Source organism: Aulostomus chinensis, chromosome 9 (genome assembly GCF_037954235.1).
Source record: "Aulostomus chinensis isolate RoL2024-O1b breed Wild chromosome 9, RoL_Achi_v1.0, whole genome shotgun sequence".
Classification (NCBI taxonomy): Eukaryota; Metazoa; Chordata; class Actinopteri; order Syngnathiformes; family Aulostomidae; genus Aulostomus; species Aulostomus chinensis.
The window spans coordinates 8,812,784-8,834,446 of NC_141328.1; the positions used below are offsets into that span (position 1 = coordinate 8,812,784).

At 39.5% G+C, this 21,663-nt stretch overlaps 1 protein-coding gene across 3 annotated transcripts; it reads left to right on the plus strand.

Annotated features, from left to right (window-relative positions):
* Positions 1-3,697: 3,697 nt before the first annotated feature.
* ppp1r12b (protein phosphatase 1, regulatory subunit 12B) lies at positions 3,698-20,534 on the plus strand. Of its 3 annotated transcripts, none has more exons than XM_086213557.1 (8): positions 3,796-4,340; positions 8,610-8,626; positions 8,749-8,878; positions 11,429-11,533; positions 11,682-11,732; positions 11,926-11,976; positions 13,846-14,097; positions 17,013-20,534. In XM_086213557.1, the coding sequence occupies exons 1-7, from the start codon at positions 4,239-4,241 to the stop codon at positions 13,978-13,980; spliced, it is 591 nt and encodes a 196-aa protein (XP_086069683.1). In that variant the 5' UTR covers positions 3,796-4,238; the 3' UTR covers positions 13,981-14,097; positions 17,013-20,534. The 3 variants fall into 3 exon arrangements, with proteins under 3 accessions (XP_086069682.1, XP_086069683.1, XP_086069684.1); XM_086213558.1 differs by lacking the exon at positions 3,796-4,340 and adding an exon at positions 4,347-4,707; XM_086213556.1 differs by lacking the exon at positions 13,846-14,097 and having other exon boundaries at positions 3,698-3,947.
* The last annotated feature ends 1,129 nt before the right edge of the window (positions 20,535-21,663 follow it).

The following is a 21,663-nucleotide window of genomic DNA, read 5'->3' on the forward strand; positions in this document are numbered from 1 at the left end:
TCATTCTATATGTACAGCTGGTGAGAGACGGTGGAGAGATGAAAATGAGAACCTTATAGAAGAACAGCTGAACTTTACCACAGAACAGCAGACAAGGGGATATTGCAGTGATGTTGAAGAGTCAGACTACAACATTGCAGAGGTATGTGGAAAAACACTTGACATTCTTTGAGTTAAATATTAATGAAGATAAATGTCAATAAAAAAAGTACTGCTCCATTTTACTGCTGTTTTCTCCTGGCACCACTAGATGGAGCCAAAGGATTATACAATTTAAAATTTCCAGGCCCAGTTGGAAGTAGGTACTTTGATATTGTTTACATACAAAGTATTGTCTGTGAGATTGAAATCCTATATGTTTTAATTCCATACTCTGGTAAGCATATCCAAGTATTAAAAACAATTTTTAGTTTATAAAAAATGTATGTAGATGTTATCACCTTCACAGCTGAAACTAATACGCCACTAACAATAACTTCATTGTTCTATCAATATTCATTAAGGCCATTGTTTTATATTCATATCCTGTTCCTCCCTCTGCCGAAAGGCAAGCATGCTTCAAAGGCAGCAGAGCTCCGATCTCTGATGCAACATTTTAAGATGAACTGCAATCGTTTTCCATAGATGCAAAGCATGTGTTTCTTTTAAGTACAAGTGCTGCCTAATATCTCACAGACAGACAGTCCTGGAGGACCAACCTCCCCCCAAGTGGCTTTGCTTCTTCATATCACATGGCTGAGGTGTCTCAGCATTCCATACCATATTGGGCCAAACTGAGACACGCTCTGTTGTGGATTCAGACAGAGGATTGCCTTCTTTCTCTTTTAGCCCCTTAGCTGATATTGGGCTTCATCCACCTGTGTGCTACATGTGTAAAATCTGAAACTGATTAATTCGGCTGGTGACTAGAATGATAGATACCACAGTGGTTGTTATGGAGAAGGAATAGAAACATGATAAGGCAGTGAGGGATGACGTTCACGGGATTGTGTCTGAGTACAGATTTTAAATGTCCTGTGTGTGATAAGGTATGAATGGAAAGTGGTTCCTCCCTGTGGGCTGACTCCAGGTCAGAGCATCAGCTGTCCTCCAGGGTGGAATCTGGAACAGAGATCTGCTGGTAACATGAGAGTCTCTTAGCGTTTCTGAGAGGACTATATCTGTCTGTGATAATCGCACTGAGCAGCGAAGTTTCATCAGAAGCATGACAGGCTGCTCATCACCAGAGCCGACCTCTGCTTGACTCCAAGATGATCTGAGCAGATTTTCCGCATTGCTTTTCAGTAACAAAGAGAAAGACAGGAGAAGAGGAAGTCAGCTGAGAGATTCTGCTACTTTTTTACTCATGATGGGAGTAACAGACAGGGATAGAGCAAGCAAGGACACCTTTACAGCCAGTACCCTCTACTGCTTCATACTGGTGGAGGTTATGTAACAAGATCATCCAGGAAGTGATCCCTCGTACACGTTTATTTCAACTCTGGTGTCTGCATCTGTGACTATTTGTCAGTATTCCTGAAATACTTGCCAGCAAATGGAAGGGGTCAGATTTTTGTAAAAGACTGCACCACAGCAAAAATAGCTTGTTGTCTATTTAGACAATGAATACTATTTCCAACATTCATTTCTGGAATCTTAAACACTCATATTGTGCAACACAAACTCTGAACCACAACACCAACCTCGTCACCTCCGTGTGACCTCTATCCTGGCATGCTGGTTGTGGATGTTTCAGAAGAGTGGAATAAACAAATATTTTGTCTTTTCCTTTAATTTTCAATCTCTCTATTCGTCATTTTTTCCTCCTTCTGGATTCTCCTTCTATCTTCTCCCTGAACAGAGATTAAGGAGTTCAGGAACAGCAGTGTGCTGCAAACCTCACTATAAAAGGAAGATAGCAACGAGCCAGCTTATGCAGACTACTATGGGAACAAAGTGTATCTGTGTGGAGGGCGGGGTTGTTTAAAGGAATAGTCTGACATTTTGAAAGGTGCCCTTATATGCTTTATTGTAGCGCATTACATGTGAACCTTACACCACAGTCTCAGTGTCTCAGCATTGTATATCGACTTATAGACAGCTGTGTGCGCATTTAAATGATGGAGACAGCTACTACAGCCCTGTGCAATCGTAAAAAAAAAAAAAGATGTGTTCTTATTTTACTACATCTGTATTGTGCATCAATCTAAAACCACAACTCCTCCTTTTAATGTGTTCCTCCTCCTCCTTAGTTATCCCTTGGATGTAATGACAAAAAAAGCTAAAATTTAAAGAAGAATTCATGTATTTTCAAAGGTTGGCCCAATGTTCCCTCCCTTCGCAGTCAATTGTGGTTAGGGGGTTGAACAAGAACACTATTAGCAGCAACACCAAAGACTGAGGTATTCAAAGGAGCATTTGTCCATGTCAAAGTAAGCTCACTAAATGTTCTTGTTTTTGCCACTGATGGACTCAGACTGACTGGCAACATTACAGAAAGGATCCACTGCAGAGAAAGACCCCCCAGGTTACTGCTATTATCCAGCCATGACGTCATATGTACACTGTTGTCAAATCAACACCATAACTTTAGCTAATAACGGTAATACCTCCTTTACTTAGCTGGCAGTAGCCATCCTGGTTGAAATGGTCTCTGCTAAAATGACATTCTGAGTGTTTTCATCTTTGTGCAGCACAACAAACCGTAGGCGTGTCATTTTGTTGCCCCAGTTTGAAAATTTACAAACACAAACAATTATTTATTTCTTTAATCTTTCAGATAACACTCTAATCAGTCTTTATTCCAAATCTAGACTCCACTTATCTGATAGCTCTCTTTCCCTCACATTTAAGCTGTTGTCTTCCTGCAGTGCCATTTATATTTTTACAGTGAGACTTCAGTAAAACACACATATATTTCTGTAAGGATACTGTTTTCAGATTTCTCTAATAAATATCTGAGTTTATCAGTAGCAAAAACCACCACCATATAACTTTGACATGAACAGGGTCCTGTTGCAGACACTTTGTTGTTGGCAGTTAGGGTCTGATTCCACAGATTTTTGTCTCTATTCATTATTTAAATCCAAAAAGATGGGAAATAGAGACGAGGTTTTGAAATTGCTCATAAATCCTACAAAGGAAGATTTCAAGCTAGACACTTTTTTTTTTTGTGGTCGTTGTGATTGCAGCCTCATTTATTTAGTGCGAGCATAATGGTGTTATTGATCTCATGCAATTCATGTAAGAAAAACAAAGTTTATTTATGCATCATACCATTCAGTTCATAGAAATAGATGAAACAACTGATAATTTGTGTTAAAAAAGGATGAGCCAAAAAAATATAAACACAGCTGAGAGTCGAAATGAGGAATATTTTTTCCGGAGATGTTACATAGAGGTGCCGTATGTTAACACTCGGAGACGTCACACAGCAGAGTGTATCGAGTTACTTGATGCCTTGCAGTTGTTGATAACTCCTCTCGTTCTACTCTTGACCTTCCAGGACCAAAACCTCTACTGCCCCCTATTTCTTGTTTTGTGCTCCCCTCGTCCCAGTCCACATAAGTAGACAATTTTAGCCCTCAGTGCCGTCCATAGCAGAGCCTCTGGCAGGCTGCCACACAAAGCTGCCAGAGCTGAAGAGAGCAGCGAGGAGCGAAGGGTGGGTGGGGGGGGTGGACTGGGATGATGACCAAGCAGTGAAAGGGGAAGGAGAGAGAGAAAGCAAGAGAGGGAGACGAATGGAGAGAGAGTATAACTTTGGGAATCATAGGAAGAAGCAGCATAGGGAGCAAACTTTTGCTGCTTTTCATCAAACGCTTCCGCGTTGCCAGAGCGAAGAGAAGGATGATAACACACTTGTTTTTCTAGTTAAAACTTATTTATTTGTTTTTGGGATCAACCGAGATTACTTTGTTTTGTTGTTCTTGACATTTTTATCTAATTATTGCTGTGCTTTGAGGAGGGTGAGACTGCTTATCTAAATCCATCCAAACTTAGCCCTTTCTAGCTCATGGGACTGTGACTCTGGACTCTCTCTCTCTCTCTCTCTCTCTCACCCACACACACACACACACACACACACACACACTCACACACACATTCACACCTGTTGTCAGGATTCCCAGTCATGGGCATCTGTGTCACTGTTGCTTGAGGAAATCTGTGTGTGCATCTGTGGCAGCTGTTCTTTTGGCGGCGGCCTTTGTGAATGTTACAGTAGAAGTTGGCCTGCCTGCTCAGGGTAGAGGAGGGAGATGTCATCTTACTACCCTCGCAGCAAGGACCTGACTCGCACCAGGAAGTCACTGACAGATTCACCACCATCCTCTCCATCCCCTACAGAAAAAAGCTACAGAGTAAGAGCTTTTCCTTTAGAGAAACATATCTTTTTGCTGTTTAGGATACAGAATAAGAAAATAGATTACACTACATGGATTATTTTTTATTTAAAGTTAATTTGGGAAATAGTATGCCAGCTTTTACTTCTTTGTATTGGTGATTTATCTTATTAAACCACTTTTATCTGTTACTTTTTAACTCTCTAAATTCTTCCCTCTTGTATTGATTCAATCCAGTCTATCTCTTTGGTGTACCCAAAGAAGACATTTTTACACTGTATCTTGCAGGTGTGAGTGATGGATTCATAAACCAGATTAATTTGAGTGGGGATCCATGCTGTGTATTAAGACTAAAGCTTCTTTATTTAATGAAAGCCCAGACCCAGTTAAGTATTTTTGTCTTTGGAGATATGCTGATTTATGTGCCAGAACCTTTTTTTTTTTCTTTTTTTTTTAAGGGACCATAAAAGCATGTGCCTGTAAATTGCAATGATGTAGGTTTTCTGCACTGTTCCTTTATCGTGTGCATTCCAATGAATAATCAACCATCCTTTAGTCATAGAATTATCTTAAATAACTTGGGAACCATTTGACTGCTGAACTTATTTATTGACCTGGTAAAGGGACGAAAATATTTCTTCTGAGGCAAATTTCAGCAGAAATCTTTTGGACTGAAACATTCCTTCTGTAGTTTCCTGTTATTTTCTTCCTTCTAAGTGAATTATTCTCATGGGTGTTTTTTGGCTGTTGTGTTTATGTCAGTGCAACAGACTGAGCTCTGTGACAGCAACTTGAAAAGGCCAGAGTGAAATCAAAAATGTGAAGCAGCGGTCTATTTAAAGAGGCGTAAATTTGCTCATGCAATGTCACGCAACTCTACAAATACTTGTATTCTTACACAGATGTGATGTGTATGCGAAGAATTCTACCAGTAGATGTTGTCATTCTTTTTCTTTCATTTTTCTGTATCGATGGTGAAACACAGGCATTAATTTTCCATGATGTCAGCCCAAACTCAGTCTGCAGCGTTTTCATGGGAGAGAAAATGTGATGCAGAGGGGTTGGAATCAGTTTGATGCAATATTTTTAGCACTTGCCACTATGTTTTGACAAGAATCTGGTCCTCTTTAGTGAAATATAATATGTGTTACAGCTGTGAGCAACAGGAGGAAGTATAAACATTTGGATAATTGGTGAACACCCATCATTAGACAGAATAAGGGCTGTGTTTTTAAAAGAAAAAGAGCATGAGGTCAATGACATTTTATGAATTTAATCGAGGACAGGCTAATATGAGGAAAGGTGTGTGAAAGTGGAGGAAACACTTTTAGTATGCAAGACTAGTTCCAGTGTTGAGGGGGTGGAGAGGTGGAGAGGTGGAGAGGGAGAGAGACTGTGTGTAGCAGCAGGTTGCTCAAATTTTCCAAATGCAAAATTCAGTCAGTTGAAGGAGTCATGTTGTGACAGAAAAAGGCAAAGAGGTGAGAGAAAGGCTGTAGAGTCTCTTAATGATGATTTTATTGGCTCTTACTGCTGTAGACAATTATATGAGCTCATCCAGGCAGTGTGTGTGTGTGTGTGTGTGTGTGTGTGTGTGTGTGTGTGTGTGTGTGTGTGTGTGTGTGTGCCCATAATGCTTGTCCGATCAAGTCATAAAACTGGGGGCAGTTGTGTTGCAAGCATGCAACCATTTGGTTGCTGTTTCCATGAGAGTGTTGTTTTTCCTGCCCTGGTTGTTAGTCTCCTGTTCTGCCTCCCATAGTTTACTGAGCTACATGTGCCACCTCTAACTCTCCATATTCTTCCTAAGAAGGAAATCAGATTGCTGCAGCTGCCATTTAATCCATCATTTGGAGTCTGGCTTTGGTTCAACATGGACACGAGGTTTCATGGTGCATGTAGAAGTATGCATTTACTACTGTAAGTATTGACATTTAAAACCCCAGATTATTTCACTGGAATTACATTAATTATAAAGATGAATTATAAAGCTATTCACCCCCTTCTGGGAATGAGAGTAATCGCAACAAAAATGATGGGAATTACATCCACAAATGAGAGACCCGGTGTATTCTATGCAGTTTTTGGCAGTGTAACTTGATTTTTTTTAGCTGGTGCAGTTGTTGTTGGTTCTTTGTTATTATAGATATTAAAGTTACCTTTTTTCTAGTTTTGTAAAACCACTATCTTGCTAACTAGCTTCTGAACTAGCTTGCTAACAAGCTTGCTTCTACTACATGGGAGGCAAGGAGGTAGAGCGGCTGTCAAGCAACCAAAGGTTTGATCCTCACCTCCACTGAAGACTGTGTCCTTGAGCAAGATACTGAACTCCTAATTGCTCTTGATGAGTGGGCTGGCATCTCGCATGGCGGCCTCTATCATCAGTGTTCGAGTGTGTGTAAATGGGTGAATGAGAGGAAAAGTGCTTTGAGTACTGCCAAGCTAGAAAAAGCCCCATATAAATAGAGCCCATTTACCATTTTCATGCTCACAGCCCAGAGTTAAAAAAAAGAACATTTTCTCCATGACAAAACATGTCCATTATAAAGTAAGGGTAAAATTTATAAGTACATATGCTCTCAATATTTCACAAATACCACCTTTTTCAAAAGCAGAATGCATCAGCCCTGAGTCCCTTCTCTTCTTTTAGCATTCTGTGATAAGGAAAAACAACACTAATCATTATCTGTGTTTGTTCTCATCATTGTTGCTTTAGTTTTTAAAATTTAAAACCCACCTCAGGCCAAACATTGTTGGGTGATGTTGAACACATTACAACAGGTCTTCGAAAGAAAGGATGTCGCCACAGACTCGAAATGAATCAAGGCTATATAAACGAGAATAACGATGACTGAGAATATACACAAATACATCTCTATAAAGGATTTAGCTGGTGGTGATGAGCATAATGAGCATTGTGTGGCAAGGCCTTGAACATAAGACATATTCATTTACATGTTTTGAAAACAAATTTCCCAATTTTTTTTAATTTTCAGTGTAAAGGGCTCTATAAAACAAAACAGTCTTGTTCTTCATACGTATACAAGCAGGGGCCAATCACCCCAGTTGACCGATGAACAAATCCTTAAAAAGGATCTCTTCAGTATTCTGAGTGTGTTCCAGTCTCTGGCCCTTTTTTCATCTGAGGTCATGGAGGTCGTTTTTCTGGACAGCTCTGTTCAAGCACATGACCACATAAGGACAGGCAGGACCGGCTTCGTTGTGTAAACACATGCTGAGGAATAGCTCCTTTGACGCTGCTTGAAATATCCCCCCAACTCTCCAAATGTGAGCACAACTGTTTGTTACTTTTGACATCCTGTAAATTGCACTCCTATAGAACAAAGTCTACGTCTGCTTATTGTCTCACGTAGCGTAGACCACAAAGCACCTGAGACATTTACAGCAAAGTGAGTCCGAACGGAGTTGTTTAAAGCACTGGCAAAGCAGTCGTCCAGGACCTTTGAATGAAGGTGTGAGGGTTGTGAGAGTATAGCAGAAATTGCAGACAGATCACGAATTAGTCTGACCTCATAAGCCGACCTCTCCTCTGCTTTTCTTTTCCAGTCTCTTTGTGATTTTAAATACTGGCTGAAGGTCTGGATAGATAGAAATGATCACCCAGGAGATGCAGTGCATTGAGAACATGACTCTAAATAACACAGAGAGGCAGCACACATACAATGAACTATACCTGCCAGCTGTCTGGTAATCGATTATCGAGATGGAAAATGCAGCGAGGGAAAAAGAAAATATTAAACTGTATTAAAATCCCCAAATTCCTTTGTGAAAATGTAACAAATTCTATGTGATCAGACCAGACAATTTGGCAGCCATATAGGCTGGACTAGTCATAGCAAACCCCCCTCCAGGACTAGACTGCTATCAGTCTGTTATTTGAGGTCAGACATCGACCCGTCACAAACCAGATACTTAGCTTCTGATGTCATGATGTCATCTTTATGCTGCAGGCATTTGCGTGGCAGCCGCCTATTCTAAAAGATTAAGCAGGCTCACCAGGGAGATTTGACCTGTGTGAACTCTGTCAGTGCAGTGTTGGGCTGAATTATATCTCACTTCTGCATGCTCTTCTCTCTGAACATGCTGTGATGAATCAGTTAAGAGTTTTCTTTTTGTTATCTGTTGTCTCAGAGGGTGTCAAGCTTTTTTTTTTTTTTGCTGCTATCCAATTACTAAATCTGGATGTAACCACGACAGACTACTTGTACACTGTTTTGCTATGGTGTTGAATAATTTCTCTAACATGATTTGTTCTTTATATTTCAGCATGAGAGGTTGTCTAGGTAAGGATTTGGCATTGTTTCTTCTTTTGTATAACAAAACTGTATTTTGTGAATAATTTACATTAACCTTCTGATAAAGAAGCATTGTGTCCTGAATATGAGAATATTGTTGCTGCGTCCAGATACGACTCCACAGGAGAGAGTGCAACAGAAAAACCACTGGGAAGGACTAGCTCTTACACCAGGAGAGAGACCAGGCTGGCCCCTCTGAACAGGCATGACCAAGACTCCACTACCAAAGACTATAAGAAGGTAGAACTTTACTTTAAATTGATTCAAATAGGAATTTATCAAATACAAAAACAAGCAAGACAAGGACGCTATTGCATCACCGTCTGATAACAAAAATTTATAGCCCTCCAAGCATCGTACATTACGTCTTCTTGTTTTAATAGTTGTGGTCAGAATTGCTGGCATTCCTGAATGTCAAGTAAATGATACAGAATCCCTTTAGAAATATATGCAAATGAAAAAACGTTGTCTGATCAGACAATCAAATACATTTTTTTATTAACCAGCAACAACAAAAACACTTCCATAAGCAAAAATGCGGACATGTATGCTGGATGCAATTATCAGTACCCCTATGTTGAATTTAAATTGGTCCCTTAAATAAAATAAACGAAGACTTTATTTTCAGTGCTCAGTGACCTGAATTACTCGGTGAATGATGGTGAATGAATAAGGGTCTTTTTTGTGTTTAGTAATGGTTGTAAGACATTTAGGGGAAAAAAAACAAAACATCCAAAAACAAATTATGTATTTGTATTTTATTTCAATGTATTATTTGTTATATATTTGTATCAACTAACTTACAGATTACATTTTGCATTTGATCATAGTTATATGTAATTTATTTTCTTTTAGAATTAGAATGAGATACTTGTGCTTTCTCCTTTTTTTATTATTTTCTTCTTCTCCTTCTTGATATTATTATTATTATTATTATTATTATTATTATTACTACTACTACTACTAATATTATTATTTTGTCATTTATTTCATTTTCCATAGGTTTATTTGAAAGGTAAAAAAGCACTGAAAACAGTCATTGAAGTAAAATGAGAGGAATTAAAGCTATATTCTTGACTTGGGTTTTGAAGGGGTGAATTTAATGAAGTCATTTTGGGATGTCACGGCTCAGGAGGTGGCCGACAAGTAATCAAAGGTTTGCTGGTTTGAATCTCGCTTCCTCAGACTGTGTCAATCTATGGAGCACTTTGAGTGTCATGAACTTAGAAAAGTGTCTTATGTTTTGCTATAAATATTATAATGTTGGTATTTTAGCTACGCAACACATTGATGTTCTTACTACCAGTTACTTGTGGCATCTGTCCTGTTACATTAGCATATCCTGCAAAAACAAAACAAAAAATAAAAATAAAATCCAGCAAAAACACAAACAATCCAATTGCCAAAGGTATTGAAATCCATCTTTCAACAGATTGCAATGTTATGAAGTTTCGCAATCATAAAACTGTTTATTCCTCCAGAAATCGGTGGTACTTACAGCTTCAGGCTGACACAGAGCAGTTTGGAGAACTGGTCTTACCTGTACTATAAGCTGTATACTAAGGAAGGCTCGTTGGTTGAGGGGCCAGTAAGAGACCACTGTTCAAAGAAAGGCACAAATGGCAAGACTCATGTTAGGAAAATCTTTTATATAGATAAGCTACGTTTTTTCCTCAAACAATGTGGGAAGTCGATGCATCAATTTGTTGGCAGTGAAATAAAATCCACTGGCAAAAAGCATATAGCCTTCCTGCAGGGTTGCTTTGCTGCCTCTGGCACTAGAGTATTTGGATGTATCAAAGGAATGATGAAATCAGAGGATTACTGAGGCATCTTAGAGCAAAATTGGAGGTGAAGGTCTTTCGGCAGGGCTCAAAACACATCCAGCAGCACAAAAGGAAGAGATGGATGGTATTAAACTAGCCATCAATAAGTCCTGACCTAAAATATCTGTGAAAACCTTTGAAGACTGGACTCCTGTGAACCTTAAAAAAGCTAGAACAGATAGCAGGGGAAGGGTGACAGAAACAACCGTCGACAGGTGCAGGAAACATTGTGAATTATTGAGGTCAAAGTATGCAAATTTCCACTCAGGTGGTGGTCAAGATTTAGAAACATCATTAATTGATCTCTAATTGTGTTTACTTGCTTCTATACCACCAAGGAGGTTACATCTTTGGTAACAGGTCTGTCTGTGTCTGTTTGTCTGTTTATTTAACTGATGGACTGACTGTCTGTCAGGACTATTAGGCAAAACTATCAGGCTGATTTTCACTTTAACTCACACTGCAGAATCATTGGTGGAAGGTCCAAGCACCCATTCAAATTTGGGGCAGGTTAGTCACACCGCCAGAAGGAAATGACATATTTGTTTTACACCTAGTGGGTTGACCAGACGTCGAATTTGGTCAGAACCATCAATTCAACTTTCGTGATAGGTTCCTATGAAGACGATGAGTTTTCATGAAGTGCTGCCCTGGCGAGGTGGCCAGTTTCGCCATAGAACACAAAACCATAGGAACTGGACTTCATATGGTCAGTTATTTTCCAGACTCCACAGGTTGGATGAGAGGCCCAACCTGAAGACATCTACAAGCTGAATTTAAGTCTTACTAGTGGTTACAGGAAGTACTGTAACAGTATGTGCGTTCTCTAACACCACCTAATGGGAACAGCTGTGATATTGAGTGATATTTGGGTGATGGGTTGCTGACTTATTTCATCATTGATTTAAAATACGTTACAAAAAAATTATTTTTAAATTTCTAATTAAAGCCTGATCATTTTCAGCTGTATGCAGAAGCCTTGCAGGAGAATGAGCGTCTCAAGTCCAGGTTGCAGGACAGCAAACAAGAACTTGTCAAGATTCGTTCCCAGCTGGAGAAAGTCACCCAGGTAGAGTGCAGCGACATCATTTTCTGTTTTCGTATTAAAAGTGATGTGTGGAAATTCTGAGAGAAGATTATGGCAGAGACAATTACTTCTTGTACACGCAATTCTTTTGATATTTTCCTGACACACTATATTGATTGCTCCATTCTAGAGGCAGGACAGGATTTCAGAGAGATCTTCTGTGCTTGAAACTGAGAAAAGGGTGAGTATCTTGGCAACCTACTGTTTTTTTGGTATTTTATTTCATCATGCTCCTCTGCACTTAGACGAAGATGGAAGGGTGTTCATAGATTTTCTCGGTCTAATTTTGCTGTCAGCGTTCAACCTTTTATTCGCTGGATTCTCACAGGACTGTTGGACTATATTTATTTTAATCATTTCTTCTTTATTTACAGGAAAAACAAGCTCTTGAGAAAAGAGTGTCAGGCATGGAGGAAGAGTTCAAGGTCAGGATATACAATAATAAATTGTCCATACTCACCCTGAGTTTAAATTTTGCTCTCAGATACAGGTTGTGTTTCATTTGCCTCAGTGATATTTTTGCCCCTAACTCTGCAATCACACTAACAGTCCTTGAAGAAGCCCCTCTCACCCATGCTAAATCAAGCATGCTTAAAGCCTTTCTACAGAGCAAAACACACATGTGGCACACTCCAGGGCTGTAGTTGGCCAGGTGGGTTTGCAGTCAAGGAGAGAGAAGGTTGAAGCTTCAGGCTCATTACCCACAGTGTTCTACTGGGTCACTTCCTGCCTGGCTGAGGAGGAGTCTGTACTGCTGCTCCCCAGCTCCACTTATCCCAGTGTTAGGGTGAACATTGTGACCTAGTTCCAGCTGAATACCAAACCCCGTCCAAGAGCAAAAGACCTGCTTTTGTGAGACATTCCTGCACTGCACTGTGCTTCACAAAGACATGCAGGGCAGAGTTGCAGAGAGAGATTTCAGGCTTGAGTAGCGGTGGTCTGCTAGACTGTGTAGTTTGTGTAGAAAGCATTATCTTCAAGGAATTATAATATTCTCAGAGTGATTACAGAGAAAGAGGAAGACATAATAAGTAGAACTGTCGAGTACACCAGCAGCAGATGTTTGATGTTTTCGTGGTTCCCTCAGCAGGACCCCCCAATGCGGTTCCGCTGTGGCTACCAGCCCTGAGGGGAGGGGGGACGGTGAGTGGTCCCTATTAAATATAGGAGTGACACCTGCCTGTCACCTCACAGATTATCTCTATCAAAGACTGGGGCATGTTTACACGTGTGGACGCACATGTAGATCACATAATCTATTCAGAAAGTTGATCATTTGTACCATAAAAGTTGCAGAGGAACCTACGTAACACTCAAAAAAATCACTCCTTTATGTTTCAGTCTGAAGGTTTAAAATTACCTCCTGAGTTCAGGTTTTTCACATTTAAGTCACTGTTCTTGTTTCTTTTTTTTTCTTCTTCTTTTTTTTTTTTTTACCAGCATGGGCATAAATGTGTTAGTGACAGATCACTGAAAAACGTGAATATTCCCAAATCAATTAATAACAACTGTGTTCAATTAAATACAGAACTTGAAAACATGTTCAGACATGATTTAATATTGAAAAGTCTAATTTTACTAAAGTGTGATAAAGGATAGCTACTGGTCATTATGCATTCTCACCACACTTCTTCTCTACCGTCTTGCCAAGGGCACCTTCACAAAAATTGAACTCTTTTATTCTAATACCAAGAGAATATTACATGCATGAGCTGTTAAATCTCAAACACAGGCTTGCTTTAAACTGCTTTCATAAATCGTTGTTGTAAGAAGCAGCTGGATGTCCACCTTATACCCCGTCCTTGGCCACATTCACGTCTACAAACTTGTGTTTTGTGCCCTGTGTGTGTGTGGTTTACCCTCAGGAATGGCGTCAAACCACAGATGGCTCTGTTGAACCACACTGAGGTTTACCTCAAAAAGTCAGGCCAAGAGGAGGAAGGGAGTGAATCACTCCTATAATAGATCTGGCTCTTGTGCAAACTCTGAAACAAAAGAGTTTTAGGTCATTTCTGTGAATTGTAATACCTTCTTCCTTTGCTCTTCTTTTACTATCACTGTAAATATATACATTTAATAACACCAAGACGAATTAAATTGCCTTGCTTGTGGTAGCCTTTGCTAGTTCTTCTCAAAATATCTCCATGTTTGTTTATAAGTCCCTCGTCCGTTTTTCCTTGAGTCTGTATAGGTGTGTGGCTGCATGCCTGTTTCTATGTGTAGAGTCTTTTGCCAACCTCCCTGCATGCTTTCTTGGTCTGCCCCTCTCTGTATCTCTCTCCTCCTCTGTGCAGGATTTTCCTGCTCTGGCTCAGGTCCAGACCTTGCGGAGGGTGAACGAGTGTCTCCTGGCTGAGAATAGAGCCATGCTGCGCACCCTCGCCCGCCTCTCTGAGACGGCCTCCATGCCAGAGACAGAGGACCTCTGATCCTCTGACATCATCTGTCCCCTTTTCCCCCCACCGCCTCTCCCCTTCCTCACACCTCTCTCCTTCTGGTGCCTCAGCAGCAGCAGCCCCCTCAGCATCCTCTGCTGTGTTCCTCAGGCAGGTCCTGCAACCTCCCTCCTCCCCTCACTGCAATGCATCTTCCTCTGCACACTTTTAACCCTTTTACTACCATTTGGTGACAAACCTGCCTCTCCCTCCCTCTCGAGCAATTCTGAAGCTTTGAAGTGTATTTTTAGCTTCATTCATAGATAAGGCTTCAAATGATCTGAACAGTGCATTCTGGGTAGTTTAAGGCACTTATTGATCTGGGCAAATACGTGCAGATCCACTGTAATGTGCTGTGAAATTAATGCCAGTGTACTCACCAAGAAAGAAACTGTTCTAATTATCCTAAAAAGGAAATTGAATGTATTAGAATTATTAATAATGATCAACTTCAGTGTCAGTGTGTGAAGCACAAATATTCATTGATGTTGTGTCCATGTGCATTTTTCTTCAAATATATATTAGGATTGGGGTGCACAATAATACTGGCACATCATCACTTTTAGCTGTTCTTTCATGATGATCTCTCCATCTCACATATCCCCAGTCATAAGAACTATGTAATTCAGAGAGCCTTTTTTTTTTAAACAGAGCGACGTCAGTCTCCTCTTTTTTGCCCATCATTTGATTTTAAAATTGTGGTAAATACATGATTCGTCCGTTTATCTGATGTTCTGAAAATAAAGAAAAACTTTTTGAAACTCACAATAGTTCAATTGATTTTCAAAATGTGCAAAATATATACATATTAGCTTGTTTTTATTGGCTCTGGTGTTGGTTATTAGCCAAATCGATTAAAAAAAATCAGTATATCAGATATCAGCAACAAGTCTGGAGTAGGGCAGCCCTACTATATGCTAATATATTAAAACCAGCTTTTTTCTTTTTTTTTTTTTTTTTTACCCATTCTTTGAAATAGCTGTGAAGGTTGATATCGTGATAAAGCCAACTGTATGACAGGAGTAGCAGTGTGCCCCATTACCCAAAGAATGAATGAATTAATGAACCTTCATTGTATGCTTTGCATGTGTTAAATGAATCCCCCCTCCATGTCTCCTTCTTCTATGTCACGCTGTCTTAACTCTCTAGCGCGATTAGCTCTTTGTTCTCTTTCTAATTCCTCTTGTGTGGTCATGTTGCACCTTGTGATTTATTGCAGTGGAAGAGCTGCTTAGCCGAGTATTTGTATGATGATGATGTAAGGAATGTACAACTTTTTGTCTACCTCTCAAAACAAAAACAAGACAATACTTATATGTTTAAATGGGAATCTTCATGGAATAAAAAGGGGAAGCAGCTAGCTTGGTTTTAAAATTACACCATCATAGAGGCAAGACTTTGGGGAGGCCAGGCGCCCTGCTAAGTAATAGCCTTGTTCGAGCATGTAACTCCACATAAAAGCTAACTTATCGAAATGATTGGTTTTTAAAAGATTAAAAATATTGGTTGGAATTAATAAGCAACTAATATGATTAAATAAATAAGATGCACCATGGTCAGTAAGTTTTAGGGCCTACATGCACTCAGTGATCTGTTCTGAGCATGTTTGTCCACCAAAGTCCTGTTGGTTTGACCAGTGCGATGGCTCCATACTACGCCCAGGCATGGTTTGACGAGGTGGGCCTCAGAACAGTGCCAATTCTTGTGCGTGAGCATGAATGCCTGCAGCAGTAAATATGGACTTGATGTAATCAGGCATCTCAGCAGATGAAAAGGATAATTTAAAGAAATTATCACAATGCACTGATCAGCTTTAAATAAATAAGTGGAACTGCAGTTATAGAGATGCAGCATTGTCATCTTCCCCTCTAAATAAAGATATGGAGGATCAGTTAAGCACTGAGAAATGTTAGCCTGTGCTAACTTGTTGACAGTTGTGCTGGAAAGGGACAATTTTTATTTGTCTTTTGCTACACTGTGTGTCATACCCTTTTTCAACTGCACACTCCTGTGTTCACCCACTTTAAACAACAGATTGGTTCCCGATTCCCATTGCGAGTAGGGGAGGGTTTGTATAGAGGGTCTGTTGCTGGAAGCACCAAAAACTGGCCGCAAATTACCCCAGTCGCTCAGGTTTTGTGTTCCTGTCAAGGCATATCAGAGCTGGAGATGATAAATACCCATGTCTACTTCAGGGTAATTTAGTCCAAGAGAGGATCTGGTCCCCTTGCAGAAAAAAATAAAAGCATGCCATCAAGAGAGTGGGAAAGGGCTCTACTGTTTCACAACTCAATGATGACGAAGCATGCTCAGACCAGGTCAGGGTACCAGGTCAGTGTGAGATTACACTTATAGTTGCTGGTCATCTTTGCAACCTTTCTAGTCTTTTAGCTAAGCTAAGTTAATCAGCTGCAGCTTTATATTTAACAAAAGTGCATCATGTGAGAGTGGTAATGATGTTGTAATGTAGTTCTCAACAGGAAAGTGAATGAGCATTTCATTGCATGATCATGTGATTTTAGTTCTAAAGTCTGAAGTTATTACTGACCGAGAAAACAAGACATATGTGGCGCTCCAAATACGTGACCTGCTACAGGTTACGAACATGTTGATGTTGCTTCTTTCATCAGTTTCATGTGTCACAGACAGAGAGAAGGTGATTGTTTGTCTCCAGTAGAGGGGAAATATTTTGACAAAGAGACCAGTTATTTTTAGTCATTACTCCTCATGAGAGACATGACCCAGATTTGAGAAATTGACCCTCTCTCGGTTTCTCTCTGTTTGACTTTATTCTCTAGTTTCATTTTTCACATACACCACTCCCTCACTGCATGGTCAAATAAAGCATGTCTTCATTGCCTTATACTTAACTGACAGACAACTTTTTGTCCACTTTTCAATGGTGGTGAAGATAGCTTGTTCTGGCCTTTCTTTTTTTTTTTTGCTCATTACAAACATTTAACGATGCACTATTTCACTTTGTACAATCATATTCTAATTGAATGTCTTTCTTTCTCCTGCCTTAGATCTTAACAGAGCTCAAGTCAGACAACCAGAGGCTAAAGGATGAGAATGGAGCACTCATCCGAGTCATCAGCAAACTGTCCAAATGAAAAGATGTTACAACCCAATGCTCCTGTTCTGTGGATGTTCACACCTGCTACGAAAGTTCAGTAATTCACTATGTCACACAGTTCTAGTGGGCCTCTTTGGCTGCATTGCAGAAATAGATCCTCATCTTGAATTTCTTCTTTAGGGTGTGAAGGATTTTGCCTGTTCATTAGGTTGTTTTTGTTTTCCTTCCAACATACAGGGACCACATATACTGTTTTTACATTATAAGGCCCCAAAAATTTGGGGCTTTGCATGACGATACTGTAAATAATGTATCCACACATCACATTGTCACATCACGTTTGTTGTTACGTTGTGCACAGCAGAAAAGCTTGTCTTGTCTTATTTATTAAAATGAGAGAAGCCAAGAGTAATGTCATGACATACGTTTTTTTTTTTAGTACTACTAAAACAATCATGACACAGGTGGATTATTCATAGTGAAAATGTGGGCGGAGCATCCATGTCCACGATTTGGAATGTAGAAAAATTAGGCTAACTCTAGGTGTTTACATTCCTGTTGGGGTCTAATTTTCAAATTTATCATAATGGTTTAAGATTGGAGGGGTTCCAGATGTAGCCATGGGGCTCAACTCTTAAGCTCCTGATATAGGGTTGGTCTAATCAGGCTAAGACAGCCATGGAGTGGCCTTTGAGAGGGAAAATAAGGATTTGTAACCAGATATAACTCGTTCCCACAAGACCTGATGGTCCTACACTTTCTCTTGGCCACAACTTAAAACAGTGTGGTAACAACAAATATTGTGGCCACAAAATATCTTATTTGTTTCTGTTTGGCCTTTCCAGGATTCTGTATTATTTGAATTATTTTCCAACAACGAGTATTGTAAATTTCACTTTGTTCAATTGTGACTTTGTCTCCAAACTATTGAGAAAACCTCCATTTTTTCTTATGTTGTTTTAGATTGAATAACAACAGCTGATTATATGATTTATTAAAAAGTCCCTGTCTCAATAAGATAGGTAGCTAGGACTTAATAAGATGAGGTTGGCCCCCATAGCACGTAAATACTTGGATTTGATGGCTCCAAATCGTAAAATTTAAACCCAAGTCTTCCCTTTTGGAACCTGTCAGTGACATCGTAAATTAAAACATCCATGTTTTTCTTCACGTTGTTCTCAGACACTCACAAACTAACAATAATCCCCCGCATTCAAAAAAAGTTTGTGGTTCAACAGGTCAGTTGTCATTAACCTTAATCTTGCATTTCATGGTCACCTCACTTTATTTTAAGGGCACTGTACTGTAGCCCAGACAGACCGGCAAACTACTGGAGAGTGAAGAGTGATGATGGCTGGACTACTTGTGCATCTACGGGAGTGCTGTATCATTACATATAGTAGCTCCAATGAGTACATAATTTAATGTTTGGCAGATTCTATTTTCAGCTCGAGTGGTTTTAGTAGCAATTATTTGTCCTTCATAGACAATTTGTTTTATATTTTCATCTTCAAAAAAGAGAGGCTAAACAAAGAGGAGTGTCAGATAGAATATATACTTTTTGTGATAGAGATCTATTTATTTATTTATGTTTTTTCTTTTAGGTTTTAATCTTTATATTTCAATTTATCCTCAAGGAATACACCAATAATTTTACTGGCTGGTTTAATGGCCATATGCTTATTAGGTGGAAACAAACACAAATATCTTCCATTTATGTAACAGTACTGACCAGTTCGTTCTCACATCATTTAAACATGGAGCAAAATCCAAAGTAAGACTTCTTAGGACTAAGTTATTGCTTATGGTTTTCATAATATGTTTTATGTATGTTGTGTGTCATATTTTAACTGAAATGTCCTGTCTTTTGTCTGTGTTTTAACTGAAATGAATTTAAAGGTAGAATTTGAGGGTGGTCTGAACAAGCTAACACTTCATGTTTCAATCTCCAAAACTTCAGGAGGCAGCAATTTGTCAGAATAGCTGGCTTATCAACAAAGAGATGCTAATTTCCTTAGCGTATCACAACAAAATAGCACGTCAATCCTCAAGATGATAGCGGCGTGTATTATAGATAGTACAGCCATGCCATATGTTTACATGCTTATAGAAAAAAGTTTATTTATTTTGTTATACCACAACTGGACTTTTAAAATACATGACTACATTCTGACTGAAATCATATTTTTCAAAGTCAGTCTACCATATCATGGTTTGGATACGGCCCTTATTGGCTGAGGTGTTCTGCATGTTTTGCAGATTCTTAACCCGAAAGTGAAATTGTGCACTCAAGAAGAATCATCAGGCTTAGAAGCTAAAAGGGTGGCGTACCAAACATTCTGGAGGTAGACATACTTATGTCCATCCATCCATTTTCTGCTGCTTATCCTCTTAAGGGTCATGGGGGCTGAAGCCTATCCCAGCAGCCTTCAGGCGAGAGGCAGGGCTCACCCTAGATGAGTCGCCAGTCCATCACAGGGCCAACACATATAGACAGACAACAAGTCCCTCTCATAGCCACGCCTACGATCAATTTAGAATATCAATCAGCCTCGTCCCCTCTTGCATGTCTTTGGACTGTGGAAGGAAGCCGGAGTACCCAGAGAGAACCCACACAGGGAGAACATGCAGACTCCACACAGAAAGACCCCATGCTCGAGCCGGGGCTCGAACCTGGAACCTTCTTGCTGTGAGGCAACAGTGCTAACCACTGCACCACTGTGCTGCCACATACTTTAAAAAAAGAAAAAAATCAGGCTCAGGCCCGAAGAATCTTCCTTGGTTCTTGCAGACTTGGACACTGACAGCTATTCTATTACATGGCCTATAGTTGTATCTTTATTGTAACTGTGTAACCACTCACTTTAGCATGACAAGCTAATTCATCAGTAAAGTAATTTTGGCTGTTTGTACCTGCTATGTCAAACTTTTGGACAGAGCCAAGTTGATAGCTATAGCAGATGGCTGGAATATAAATTGTGTGCTTAACCTTACAGCTCATGCTAAGGAAGTTAGCATTTCCTTGATTCTTAGAATAAGGGTGGACTTTTTACAATATGCTGCCCCCCTATGGGGTTGAGTATGAAATATGAGCTAGTTCTGACTCTTACAAATATTACCTTGATGCATAAATCTCCCTTTGCATTTAAATTTCACTAAATGTAAAGTTACAGATGATGTACTGAAGACATTTATGATTTTGTTGTCTTCTCGTCAGTCCATGGCCAACTGCTTCCTTCAGAAAGAGTCAAGCCACACTAAAACAAAACACTGTAACACGTGTGGATAACTCCAGTACACAGATTTATTTAAAATCATAAATAAGATTTAGTATGCATCAGCTGTTTCTACATGTATTGTAGATTTAGTCAACAATGCAGCATTTTATACTGAAAGGTTTGAAAATGTGTTGAATGATTGCTTCATATGCACAAACGAGTGTATTCACGTTTCTTATTAAACTGCAATTGGATAAAGATATTTGTGTGACAACTTATTGTACTGATGTGCTTGCTCATGGAGAATTGTTGGGTGTAAACTCATTAAAGGAGAGTGGTACTAGACCTGCTCTACTTGTAAAGTGTCGAGATAACTTTTGTTGTGATTTGGCGCGATAAAAATAAAATTGACTTGACTTGACTACTATAGTATCACAGACGAAGAGACCAAAAATTAAACAAAAAGAAGTCATGGTAATTAAAAGTCCTTTATTTCCTATTTGTTTTTTACAGAACTGGTAACACATATGATAAATTTGTAGTAAGTTATTTGGTTCCCTTGATAACTTTTATAAGGATCCCCAACGTTTGTCCACATAAGGGTCAAGAGGAGTTTGTGAGCAACGTTTGTGTCCAGTCAAGGGCTAAAGCATGCGATCCACAGTAGGCACAAGTACTGACATGAACACGCGCACCACGACACTAGACACGAAGAAACACAGCTAGAGGACATAACCTGACTGTCCTCCAATGCTTTAAAAGATGATGAAGAAGAGAAGGTGGAAAAGGAAAACAAGAGTCCAGTTGTATCTGGTGTGAGCGGCGGAGGACTAAAGCGCTCAAGAGGGGAGTTTGGTTCGGTCCTGCAAGTTAGGCAGTGAGTCCATGTTGTAAACATGAAGGCCGGCATTCTTTACGCTCAACAAAAGCAGATTCGGTGAGGAGCCTGCTTCCTATTCAGCATAATGATGGTACATAGCTGGTTACACTTAAACAAGACAAAGACACAAACATAAAGCAAACAAAGTGAAATATGTCTGGAATTGATTCAGATACATTTTACATTGGATGTATACATTACGGCAACAGAAGAGATTTCCATTAATGCACAAGAATACAAAGAAGAAATACAGCTATTAATAGAGACAAGACAGCATGTTTCAAAGTAGCGTTGTTATAGACTGAGAGGCTTGTCAACGCATTTGGACAAGATGGTTAATGGAACTTTGAATGGTTTCCCTTTTTAAATCCAAGCATTTGTTTTAAAAAAGCAACTAGCTGTGTGAACAGTGCTCTAAAGCTGTCTCAGTACAGTTTCAGATGCAGTTGTGCATAAGGTATTTTACCACTCCACAGCTATTGATCCCCAAATTGAAAACAGAA